The sequence below is a fragment of the Glycine max genome, chromosome 9 (genome assembly GCF_000004515.6).
Source record: "Glycine max cultivar Williams 82 chromosome 9, Glycine_max_v4.0, whole genome shotgun sequence".
Classification (NCBI taxonomy): Eukaryota; Viridiplantae; Streptophyta; class Magnoliopsida; order Fabales; family Fabaceae; genus Glycine; species Glycine max.
The window spans coordinates 37,099,282-37,112,561 of NC_038245.2; the positions used below are offsets into that span (position 1 = coordinate 37,099,282).

Genomic DNA, 13,280 nt, shown 5'->3' on the forward strand with positions numbered 1-13,280 from the left:
TCCGCATTCCCCGACGAAGCACACGAGAGCCAGAGAACTAGTGGATGTAATTGCAGGTCCAAAAACTCGATTTAAAATAAAATTTGAAAGGGTAAAGGAACTTAATTATTAATCTCCTATCAACTTCAACTACGTTAAATATAATATTAAAACTTGTGGCTTAAATATTTTTACATTTATAAAAGGGTTGTCAAATGAGAACGTTAAGCAATTTGCCGGGTTTAATTCCAGCAAAAAAAAAATGTCTGGTCTAAATTTTATGGGTAAAAAAAGTGTTTGAAAAGACAACTATATTAAAAGTGAGGTCTTATCTATGTTATTTACTATAAACAATTATTAAGTAATTAAAGTAAATAATGTTAATATATTCTGTGATTTCTTGAGATTCCGATCCACATATTTTCTTTTTCTTCTTTTTTTTAACGTTTGTAATATGATGTAATACTTTTTTAACAATTAAAGAAGTTAGTGTAATATATAAATGATATGATTGTAATTTTTTTAAAATAATTAAAGAGAATTAGTGTTAAGTAAAAAAAGGGAAATATAGGAAAATTTTTTGACGAAATTATATAGAATGCTGGTATAATTTACTTAAAATTATTTTAACAAAAAAGAAGATGACTTTCACTTTTTTTTAAAGGACTTTTTTGTTAAAGAAACAGTGAAAAATATTTTTTCTCATATAATTAGTAAAAGATACTAAATTACACGTAAATGTATAGAAGTTAATTAATAATCTTGTCTCTCTCTGTGTAACAGCAAGATGGGACCACCAATTAATTCTTTTATTTCAAGATACAAGTGGATCATGCCTATGCTTTTACGTTCAAACAATCGATGTGATGCCAATAAAAGAGCTTTGCATTGCATTGACACCTCTATATATATTATGTAAATAAATATATGTCTTAATTTGTTTGACGTACATGATAGACGTAACAACGAACAACAGTAATATGTTTCTTATGCCTGAAACCGAAAGTGGATAAGATCGTACACGGGCCACAACCACAAGTCTAGAATATAGGAACAATATTTTTTTCGAGAATATTCGGATGATTAATATAAAATGAAGAAGAAAAAAAAATATTTTTAATCTTAAAAAAATATGATCCCTCATAATTCTAAAAAAAAAATCACCATCGAATTTTGTTCTTCACTTAAGTCTTACCATTAAATGATAATATGAGAGTAATGTGACTTTCCACGCACACACCATGCACAAAGGCAAACAATAGGTGACGATAGTAGTAAGAGAGTGAGGAGACGATAGTAGGTTCTGATATCGTGGGAGCAAGAAGAGACCATACGAGAGAATGATATGATCTTTTAATTCACTAGAGATTATAGTGGGTCGAAAATGATGATGAAATCATCAATGAAAAGAGCAAATATAGATGAAGGTGAAGAAAATAGTTGCGCAAGTGGAGAGGAAAATGATAAATTGGTAATCAAATACTAGTTGATAAATTCTTAAAAAATAAAAAATAAAAAGCAAATAAAAAAAGTTAAGGTAGAATGAGCTGACTTAAAAAAAAGGTAGAATGAACTAATTTCTAATATAAAATAACAAAATATAATAGGTACGCATGCAATTGGTAATAACATAAAGTATTTTCTTTTCTGGTGTCATAACATAAAGGATTTTAAAAAAACTGAACACACGTCTAGAAATAATATAAAACAATTTGGACCTAATTAACTAGGTCATTAATTTCTGTTACTAAATGTATGAAAATACTAACAAGTATGACATTGAAACAATTTAGCAAATTTTGGGATAAAACTAGACGGAAAACTATGAAATACTTTAAACAAGTTAAATTAAAACTTGGGTTAAACTTTAAGCATGAAAATAAATTTTTTTCCCGCTGTAAAAGAAAAAAGTTTTTCCCCACAAACAAAGATGGTAAAACATAATAAAGAAAATAATATGCAATGGTAGCTAGCTCTAACAAATTAATAAAGTCTTCAGTTACTTCCTATTACACTCAACAATTTCATATAAATTTGATTTCCAAACAATTATATAATAAAAGATAAAATTCTTATCGACAGTAAATAAGTCGTACTCTTAACAATAAAAACCAATTATAAATTTAAAGAATTTACTTTAAAAAACATCCTCATCAATGTACAAAAACATAATTGCAAAAATAACTTGAAATCTAAGCTTCCATATGGAATATATACATCTATTTCTTGTATTTAAATTTAAAAGATGGTCTGTTATGAAAAATAATATATATATATATATATATATATATATATATATATATATATATATATATATATATATATATATTGATTTTATGTGAAACTAATTAGTGATTTTTTTACCGAATTTCCACTTCTCTCCGTGAGTGAGGTAAATATAAATATTTTTATAAGTATTTTTTTAACTGAGAGACTTTCTTATCTTAAACTGAGTCATCATCATTTCCTTCTTCTAAGTTTTCATATACGAAAATAAAGTTGAAATTAAATTGGTTTCTTTTATGTTGTCATAATTAATCAAATGATTTCTTTCAACATCGAAAAACATGTACAACATTTTCAAAAATAATTCATCTCCAAAATTAAAGCGTTGAAATGAACCTGCCACGTTGATACTACACCAACTCATTTAACCGTGATTTCTGATCTTACGATGTGACTTTCCTATTCGTAATGAATTCAATTCAATCCACTTTGGATAAGTCTCTCCCCATAAACTCTCGTTTCATTTTCAAATCTATCCCTATTAACAAGTGTGGGATTGTGGGGGCACAGTTTGCTACATGAACATCATCCAAAGTCGGTATATTTTCTTTTATTGAATTGTTCTAAAGTGCAAATTGAGAAACTTTTATTTATTTTTGGGATGACTTAAAGTACACACCCGTTTAGTATATATTTGAAAGCTGGTTAATTCGTTTAATTATTTGACTGAAGGTTTCCCAGAACATCCTTCTCAACCAATAAATTAAATTGGTTCATGAGCTCATTAATTAGAAAGTTATTTTTTTTAGATGAAAGTTCATTGTTGTATGGACTAAACAAAAAATAGCTACCTCCTCCAATAGTAAAAATTATATATTCTTTGTATTTATAGGTGGAGAACTGGTGATTCGGTAGAGAGCTTTTAAAATCATATTTTGTATTTTTTTTTTTCCCTTTTTTAATGGTCAAGGTTCACACTTATGCAGTTCAAAGCAAAACAAAAAAAAGTTTCACTTATAGCTTCTTTAATTTTATCAATTACATCATATATACTTGAATAGACTAAAAGAGTAGAATGATTCAACAAAGCACTGGCAATTTTTCTTTAGATTTTTTCTAATATCATATATATATATATATATATATATAGATCTAGAGGTAGTGGGGGCAAATTATTTTTCTAAATATTAATAATATCTATTATCATACTTATGAAAATAAATTTACAATAACATATATAAAATATATTTTTACTCCCTCTAAAATTCTTTACGTTTAGTTTTAGTATTTATAAAATTGTGTTATTTTTTTATCCTTATAGTTTTGAAATTCACTCCTGAAAGTGCCATCTAAATAATTTTTGGCCCCTCTCTAAAGTGTCGTTTAAACCATTGAGGAGCAAAAATGGTACATCTTAAAATTAGAGGGGGAAAAAACTTATACAAATTTTAGTGACACTAAAATCGAACTTTAAAAAATTTATGAAGACAAAATATATTATATACTATAAAATGAAATGTTTAACCGTTAAGTGTAAAAGGAACAAAAGATAACTAAGAAACTAGTCAATAGTAGACAAAAAAATGATGACAATTAAACAATTGAAGTAAGTGGGGTTAAATTAAATTAGGGAGGAAAAATAAATAACAACATTAATAATATTCTTATATTTTTCTAAAATTGAGGAGATGCAAGGGCTCCCCTAACCATAACATAGGTCTGCATCCTTCAAAAAAGAAATTTATTTTTCAATTGTTTACATTAAGTAAACTTTCTATACACACACATAAGAGACAATTTTATATCAACATATGTCAAAGACACTCTCAGAGTCTCATCCTTCTTTTAAATTGTTTTGATAAATATAATTTGTTTCTTCTAAAACTCACAGTTAGATAAAGTTTATAATCCAATGGATCTAACAAAGTTAGTAAATAATTAAATTCGTTAAGCATATTTTAATTTCATGAATTCAATTTTTGTCATATTTATAAAAAAAATTGTTGAAAGAAATAAAACTTACTTTAATTATCTTTACATCTTGAAATGAATTATTCTTCAACTATTGGTTGGGATATTCTTCGTGAAAAAAAAGCTTTTATATATATATATATATATATATCAAAACTAATGTATAATATATATTTTTTGGATATATAAATCTAACAATTATTATATTATATTGTTATTAACCATTTCTTTTACAAAATCTAATACAAGTAATCAAAGATAACATATATTTATGATTCAATGATTAAATCAATAAAAAAGCATATAATAAATTATTAAATAGCCTAAAAATATTATATATGCTTTAAATCAATGTAAATCGACCTTCTACAAAAACAAAAGCTTCCAACCTCTCGTTGCGTAGAAGTTAGAGCATTGAACGCTCAATTTTATTAGAAATGAGACGTTTTTTTTTAATAAGGAAATTTATAGGGATTATATTATTGTCATTCAATACCATGTTCTAATCCATATCGACAAGAACAAAAATAATATAAAGTTGAAGGAAAAAAAAATTAATACATCAGGTAGGAGGAAGAACAGTTGAATAGGCCACCCACAGTCTCCACACATAATGATCGAAAAATGATACAATTTTAATCAACGCCCCCACAAAGTACCCCATATGATATTGGTGCACACTCATGGACACGTCCACTTTTTTATTTAATTACCAATTATTTTTCATGTTCCAAAATTAGAACAAGAAATGGACCCAAAGAATTTCCACTTTTAATTATTATATACCTTTTGCTCAACTTCCCCCACCACAAGTGGTCTTTCTTATAAGCCAGAAATTCAATGTGCCAAAACACAACCCCTTCTCTTTCATCATCCAAAACTCACGAACACAATAAATAATGCAAACACCTTCATCAGTTTCCCCTTCTTTCTCTCTTATGCTCTATCACCTTCTCTTTTACCACTGAACCATCACACAACAACAACATCAACAACCCCTTTTCATCATACTCTTTAATCTCTTCCGTTCAAATTTCAATTCAACAAACCCAACACGTATCATTCTTTTGAGTCCTCAATTTTCATAAACTATATGGGGGCTGGTGTTTCTACAACTGCAACAGAAAATGATGATGGGGGCACTTTTTCTTTGTCATCAGAGACTAGCCTTGATGATATCCCTGAGAACTGCATCTCTTCAATGATGATGAATTTTGATCCACAAGAGATTTGCTCATTGGCAAGAGTCAACAAAACCTTTCACAGAGCTTCCTCTGCTAACTTTGTGTGGGAATCAAAACTGCCCCAAAACTATAAATTTCTTCTCAATAAAGTACTTGGTGAACAAAATCTTGGTTCCATGACCAAGAAAGAGATCTATGCCAAACTATGCCAACCCAATTTCTTTGATGGTGGTACCAAAGTAAGTTGCTCAATAATCTTCATAATTAATTTGAGATCAGTGGTGTGCTTTTTCCTTTCAATTTTACTTTTTGTGTTTTCAATTTTCTTTCTCTTCATTGCATTGACAACTTTGATGTGTTCCTTTGTTTAGGAAGTTTGGCTGGACAGAAGCAGTGGACAAGTTTGTATGTTCATTTCATCAAAATCCTTCAAGATTACAGGAATAGATGATAGAAGATATTGGAATTATATTCCAACTGAGGAATCCAGGTGAGAGAGGTGCAGATATTTTTTATTTTTATGAATTTCAATTTCTTAAATTGAAAATTTACCAAATATAGTTTTTTTAATCATAATTTATATATAAACAAAATACAAGAAACTAAGATCGTGGAACTGAAACTTCAATATATGCGCAATTAAGGTTGTAAAATGCTTCTGATCAACGTCGAAAAATAGGTTTGCCTGTGTTCACATAAATTGGAAGGAAAAAAAAGATATTTTTTAAGGTATATCATGAAGAGAAAAGTCAGAAAATAGATCATTACGAACCTTTTCTTTGATTATATAATTTACTTTCTTGTGGTTCAATATATGCGCAAGAGTATTTCTTTGGTTTTATAATTTATTTTCTTGTGGTTCATTTGCAATCAACAATAAGTTTGTTTTCTTCATCGATGACGTAAATATATAAATAGAACTTTTTCAGTAAAACTCATTTTCGAACAAATCCAACGCCAACACATGGAAAGGAAAGTCATTTTCTTGTTGTTTATATGCATTTGGCGCGTCCTTTCTATAGTACAATCAATCACATATATAGTAAATTTATTTTTTGCAAAATATTAGTTATTTTAGTTATTTGAAGAATAAAACAATAATAATAGTTATTTATTTAAAAGAAGTTAAACCATACATCCACTATAATTCAATTACAAACACATTATCCTCTGTGATTTAAGTACATGTACTGTAATGTAAACGGCAATTTCTTTTCTGAAATACTTTCATCATAAAAAATTTGCAATTATTTTGATTTTTTATCAAACAAATTATTATTCCCTTTCAGTTATACACATCATTTCTTAAGGTAATCAAATCGTCTTTGACTTATTTTACTTTCTCATATTTTTAATTCATGTTTTTGTTTATCTGAGTGCATTGCACTTTATGCGTATTAAAAAATTTCTCATTTTCAACCTTATTAATACAAGCAAAAAAGTTTTGTTTTAGAGTCTACTGACCGTGATTTAGGGACAAGAAAGAATTACTGCATTTAAGTATACAACCATTATTTTAATAAAAATAATTGACCTTATTATAATTTCCCCCCTTTCTTAACCTAGAAAGAATTCAAAGTATTTGGTTGTGGGAAACATTGGTATTTTTATTTATTACGATGGCAACAACACTTCTAAAATGTTTATGACTCTGGATGATAGAAAATCCATTATAAGTGCCTTCTTTTGGTATATTTTTCTCAAAGAGCCTTTTGGCAATTTGCTTTACCATATTCAGGAAAGCAATTCGTCCTAGTCAGCCATTCACATCTTATAGGTAATTAAAGAACAAAGGACAAAAGTGCAAGCAAATTGCACTTAGAATTCTTTAAAAATAAGTTGAGAAGGGCTTTTATAGAAAAGTAATCAAGCAATTATTAAAGTTCAGACTATTGTCAACTAATTCTTCCTAGTCAGCATCTTGTAGATAAATTAAGAACCAAGAACAAGAGTGCAAGCAAGTTGCATTTATAAAATGTTGTGAAATAGCTAAAAGGGACTTCTATTCAAGGAAAAGTAATACTAATTAATTAACATTGTATATTTGTATATTTAAGGCATGGTAGTTGAAGATCACATATCCAAACACAACGAAAGCATCTCTGCTCTGTTGTTTCTCTTTTACTAATAAAACGTCATATATCATAAATTATTAATAGTAAAATTGTTCATAAAATTGAAAACATGCAATGAAATTGGCTTAGTTTTTTTTCCAATAAAATATTATCGCATACTTGTACTGTGTTATGCAAAATTAGTATTACATTCAAATTTGGAAACATGCAATCTCAATTAATTTTCAAGTTACGAACTTTCCTAAGAGAGTTCTTTCTGTGTCTTAACCCCAACTTTCATTTTAAAATGGTATCTATATATGGAGATGCTCAATCTAATGACCCGAAAGCAAAAATGTTCTCTTTTTCCACTGGTAGAAAAGGATTCCAACTCTACTAATCATTAAGATTATTTTGTTTTTCCTTAGAAGTTTGGAATAAAAAATTTAGATTTAATATGATAAATTATATAATAGCTCATTTAAAAAAAAAGTCAATTTTAAAGATCAAAATCATACATACCATTTTATTTATAAGATGAAATTATCTTATTATAATAAATAAAAAAATAAAAAACAGAAATACTTATGTGCAAAATTGGTGAAACTTTATATAAATAGTAGTGACATTCTGCACAACAATTATCTTTCCCTTAATATGACACTAATGAAGCTCTTAATTAGAACAAGGGATCCAAATCTCAATTTTATGCACCATTACTTATTAATATTGCAAGTATTTGATTTAAATCTCTTCGACTAAAAAAAAAAAAGAAGCTTAATTTAACATTTGTTTACAATCATGCAGGTTCAAGAGTGTTGCATATCTTCAACAAATGTGGTGGGTTGAAGTAATAGGGGAGCTAGAGTTTGAGTTTCCAAAAGGGAACTATAGTGTATTTTTTAAGCTTCAATTGGGAAAGCCCTCAAAGAGATTGGGCCGGCGAGTGTGCAACCTTGATCAAGTGCACGGCTGGGACATCAAGCCCGTTAGATTTCAACTATCTACATCGGACGGCCAGCGTTCACTCTCCCAGTGCTACTTGCGTGGGTCCAGAGAATGGGCCTACTACCATGTTGGAGACTTTGCAATCGATAAGCCCAATGGACCAACCAACATTAACTTTTCCTTGGCCCAAATTGATTGCACTCACACCAAAGGTGGTCTTTGCATAGATGGGGTAGTGATTTGCCCAAAGGAGTTCACACAAGGATTGAAACAATTTTAGCAAAGTATGCTTTACTTTGTGTTTTTAATCAATGACTTTTGTGAGAGCAAATTAGGTCTAGGTCTCTCCCTCCCTCTCTCTCTTGTGTATTTTTTATTTATTTTAGATTTTTCCAATTATTGGCTCTTTTAGGAAGAATTACTTAGGGGCACTCTATTTTTGTTACAAAGGAAGTCTTAAATGATGTGGGAAGAGAAAAAAAAAGTGGAAAGGAATAATGGATTTTGAGACCAAACAATTTAGGGATAAAGATTTGTGTTACTTAAACCACTCTTAGACTGGGTGTCCTAATTTTTGTACAGTTGTGTTTTTTTGCTGTCATGTTTGTAAAGAAATTGAAATGTGTGAAATAGTTTTGATCGTTGTATTTATTATTATATAATTTCATAGACTTATGTGACATTTTATTAAAATGGGTAATTTTTTTAAAAAAATTATTAAAGGAAGATATTTTTTTAATTAATTTTAATTTAGGGATAAATTGTAAAGGTGTTCACAACTTCATATATGAAAGATAGTAAACATTTATCTGACTTTTTGATTTTTGATTTTTCTTATTTATTCTTATTGAAGTCATAAAGTAATGGTATAACTTTTTTCTATTGATTTACAACTTTTTTATTTTTATTGGCCTCGAGAGTCGAGAGGTTATAAATGAATGTCACTCATTATGGGACAAAACTGCACTTAACTTCTCAAATTGCACATGATTATCACAACTACACGTTGCTTATGAAAGTGTACATGAAATCATGATTTCTAATTCATATGACCAATAACGAATTTAAAGGTGATAAAACTCATATTTTTTCTAAACTCGTATATGATTTCACAATTTTAATGAAAATAAATTAAAAAATAAAAAATTAGAAGTTGAATAAATATTTATAATTTTTTTATGAAGTTGTGGATACTTTTACTTTTATGACTTATCCTTAAATAAAAATTAATTCAAAAAGTACAATCATTTGGTAAATTAGAAAAAATATTATCCCATTTTGGGCAAAAAGCCGACTTATGGAGTAACTTGTGGGCAAATTTATTGTAGGGGGTTACATTTAGAAACTATTTACGGATTAGGGTCTGTTTTAAAACTATTAACGGAGAGGGTTTGTTTTTGCATGGAATCCGCCATAGCCACTGGCGAGAAAGCTTAACCCGCCATAGCCACTGGCGAGAAAGCTTAACCTGTCACTGGCATTGGCGTTACAGGACCTGACACGGGCCACGTAGGAGAAGGTCTCGCCTTCTCCATGGGCGAGACAAGTGACAAGAAGGTCTCGCCTTCTGCACTGGCGACACAGGCCATGTAGGAGAGACGAGAAGGTCTCGCCTTCTGCATTGGCGAGACAACCACGTAGGAGAGACGAGAAGGTCTTGCCTTCTGCATTGGCGAGACAGCCACGTAGGATCTTGCCTTCTCCATTGGCGAGACAGGCTAGCCCAAGTTGTAGCTCACGTGAAGATTCTCAGCCCATCAGGGTCACAGGGTTGCAGTCTTAGGGCTTCAGCTTTGCAGTGTTAGGGTTCAGGTTTGCAGTGTTTAGGGATGCAGCATATGCAGAGTAGGATTGGAGTAGCTTTTGACCTTTGCTTGTACACGTTTTCTTCTATAAAAAAACCTCCAACATAAACTTTTATGTACACTTCTCTTCTCCAAGCTGAGCTTTTCTCCTTTGTTGAGTTTCACTGAGTGTCTGCGTGCTGCTAGTGTTGTGGTTCCTTTGTTTTTGCTGAGTTTTTCTCTTCCATAATTCCATAATTCCTGGTAAGTGATTTTCTTAAATAAGATTTATATATTATGATTTATATATTCTGTTGTTAATATTATAAAAATAATAGGTTAGCTAGTATTAATAGGTATTGTAAGTTTAGGTTAATTAGGATTAATAGGTATTGTAAGGTTAGGTTAGTTAGTATGAAAATATTATTTAGTTTGTAGTATATATTTTTAGATATTATATATATATATATATATATATATATATATATATATATATATATATATATATATATATATATATATATATATGATACTTTAGTTAGCCACAGCCAAAGGTATTATTAGGTTTAAAAATATTAGACACACTTAATATTAGCTTTAGAAATATTAGGCCCAGGTAATATTAGGTAGCTGTAGAAATATTAGGCATAAATTAATATTAGCTTTAGGTATATATTTGTAAATTTTAGGTAGACGTAAATTTTTAGTTTTTGTAATATTAAGCATTTCACACATAAATAAATAATTGTAATATTAGAGATGCGTAAATTTGCCTTATTAGTGTTATATTTTTGTATGTTATATATAGATAATATAGTATTAAATAAATGAATTGATAAGTTAATATTGTTTGAGTTAATTATTTTTAGTTTTTAATTATATATATATATATATATATATATGATAAGATAGTGTTAGTTTTAGTTTGTAGGTTAATATAATTTGTTTTAGGAAATTTACGTTATTAAATATATGATACATTGTACATTATTATTATTTTTGTATATATATTGTTTAAATAATTTTTTCATTTCAATATTTGTTTGTATTATAAATAATTTGTTAGTCCATATTTTATTTAATTATTTTTTTGTTGATTGTAGAAAAAAAAATTATTTATTTAAATTTTTCTTCACATGTATTTTAATTTATCTATAGAATATATTCAAAATTGTCCAGTTTTATTTATTACAAATTTATTGTTATATATTTAATAATGCTTTTATAAATGTGCATAGTTTAATTTATATTATCTACAAATAATGTATAAATTGATTAGTGAATTTATTGTATTATATTTTATTTTGCAGTAACAATGACATCTTCATCGTCATGTTCATCACATATTAGCATTAAGTCTGGCCCCATCGATGCTGATGTATTATAGATGCAACCTAAGCATGTTTCAGAACATGTTTGAAATGGGGAAGAGGATCGGAATACATATCAGACGAGCTGTCCCCACGTATCAAGGGGAAGAAGAAATTCCAGAGCAAATTTTTCCTTTTCTTCGACAATCTGGTTTCACCTGGATTATGAAGATGGGATACTTAAAAATAAATGTCTCATTAATTAGTGCTCTGATAGAAAGATGGAGGCCGGAAACACATACGTTTCACATGAGATGCGGAGAGTGTACTATTACTCTCCAAGACGTCTCTGTATTGTTAGGTATGAGTGTGAATGGTTTACCATTAATCGGTCCAACTAATCTTGATTGGGCTGATTTATGTGAGGAATTATTGGGAGTCAGACCACAAGAAGGTGAAATTAAAGGTAGTGTGGTTAAATTAAGTTGGCTGGCTCACCATTTTGCACAAATAAATAACGACGATGATGAAGAACAAGTATAAAGGTTTGCCCGTGCATGGATACTGAGATTCATTGGAGGTGTCTTTTTCGTTGAAAAAAACAGTAACAAAGTTTCGCTAAGGTATCTTCAATTTTTACGTGACTTTGAAGATTGTGGCACATATGCATGGGGAGCTGCCGTACTTGGTTTTCTATACAGAGAGATGTGCAGTGCCACCGATTATAAAACTAAATCAATCGGAGGTATGTGCATCTTACTACAAATGTGGGCATGGGAACGATGTCCAACCTTGGCTCCAAAGAGGACTCCTTCCCAGGTAGAAAATAAACCACTGGGGCACAGATTAGTCATTTTTAACAGCGTCTTTTATTTCAATAGAATAAATGGTTTTAGGGTATATTAAATTTTAATCTTTGTAGGTGGCTGCGACGTGGAAACCAACATATCGGCAATGATGATGTGAGAGTTTTTCGTCGCAAGTTGGATATTATGAAACGTCATGAGGTAAGAACATGGTATTGTATTTGTAAAATAAAAAATTATATGTGTTATTTTACTAAAATGTTGACAACTATGTTGTTATATGCAGTTTGTGTGGGAGCCTTACACAACAACCGTTATATCATTGTTGCCTCCCATTTGTGTAGTCGGAAGTCTCGTGTGGTACGCGGTGGTGCCACTAATTTGTTTCCAAGTTATTGAGTGGCACCAACTGGACAGAGTATTGAGACAATTTGGGATGCAACAACCAATTCCAGAGTCTCCTTCGTAACCCTTAAACATTCATGGCATAACATTAAAAGGGAAACATGACGAAAATTGGGGGTAATTATTCGCCCCAATGATTCATCAGTGGAATAATCGCCATGCATTTAGGGTCGACGCTTATCCTTGACAAAAAGGCCTATTGAGCTTTAACTCGGACTACATGGTTTGGTATAGGCGAAAGACAAAGATGTTTGTTGACCCACAAAATGCAAACACGGCTACATTGGTATTTTTTAATTTTTTTGAATATTTAACTTGAACATTTTTTTAATGATGGCCATTAATTTTCTGACCCTAATAATTGCAGGCTGAAGTTGCGGAGACATTACAATACATGGTGTCTCCTCAAGGGAGGAATACATGGACAGTTGATGATCTCGTGCCTTATGTGGAAAAAATTACAATTTTATCCGAAGAGCAAGAGAGAGTCACCGAGCCAGTGTCACATGGTCCTGCATCAGAGCGTCAATTTCCCGCACAACAGTTTCACATGCTTCAGTCAAGTGTTGAAACTCAGGGCATAGACAAACGAAGGGAGGCTGTTGAAGCGGAA

General features: G+C 29.9%; 1 protein-coding gene across 1 annotated transcript; it reads left to right on the forward strand.

The window, feature by feature from the left end:
* The first annotated feature begins 4,994 nt into the window (after positions 1-4,994).
* Positions 4,995-8,994, forward strand: LOC100787859 (F-box protein PP2-A13). Its single transcript, XM_006587292.3, has 3 exons — positions 4,995-5,599; positions 5,732-5,850; positions 8,222-8,994. The coding sequence occupies exons 1-3, from the start codon at positions 5,270-5,272 to the stop codon at positions 8,640-8,642; spliced, it is 870 nt and encodes a 289-aa protein (XP_006587355.1). The 5' UTR covers positions 4,995-5,269; the 3' UTR covers positions 8,643-8,994.
* Positions 8,995-13,280: the final 4,286 nt, after the last annotated feature.

Coding starts and splice junctions, on each gene's coding strand:
- LOC100787859 (XM_006587292.3), top strand. CDS start 5,270: ATGGGGGCTGGTGTTTCTACAACTGCAACAGAAAATGATGATGGGGGC. Junction 5,600..5,731: donor TCTTTGATGGTGGTACCAAA/GTAAGTTGCTCA, acceptor TCCTTTGTTTAG/GAAGTTTGGCTGGACAGAAG. Junction 5,851..8,221: donor ATTCCAACTGAGGAATCCAG/GTGAGAGAGGTG, acceptor ACAATCATGCAG/GTTCAAGAGTGTTGCATATC.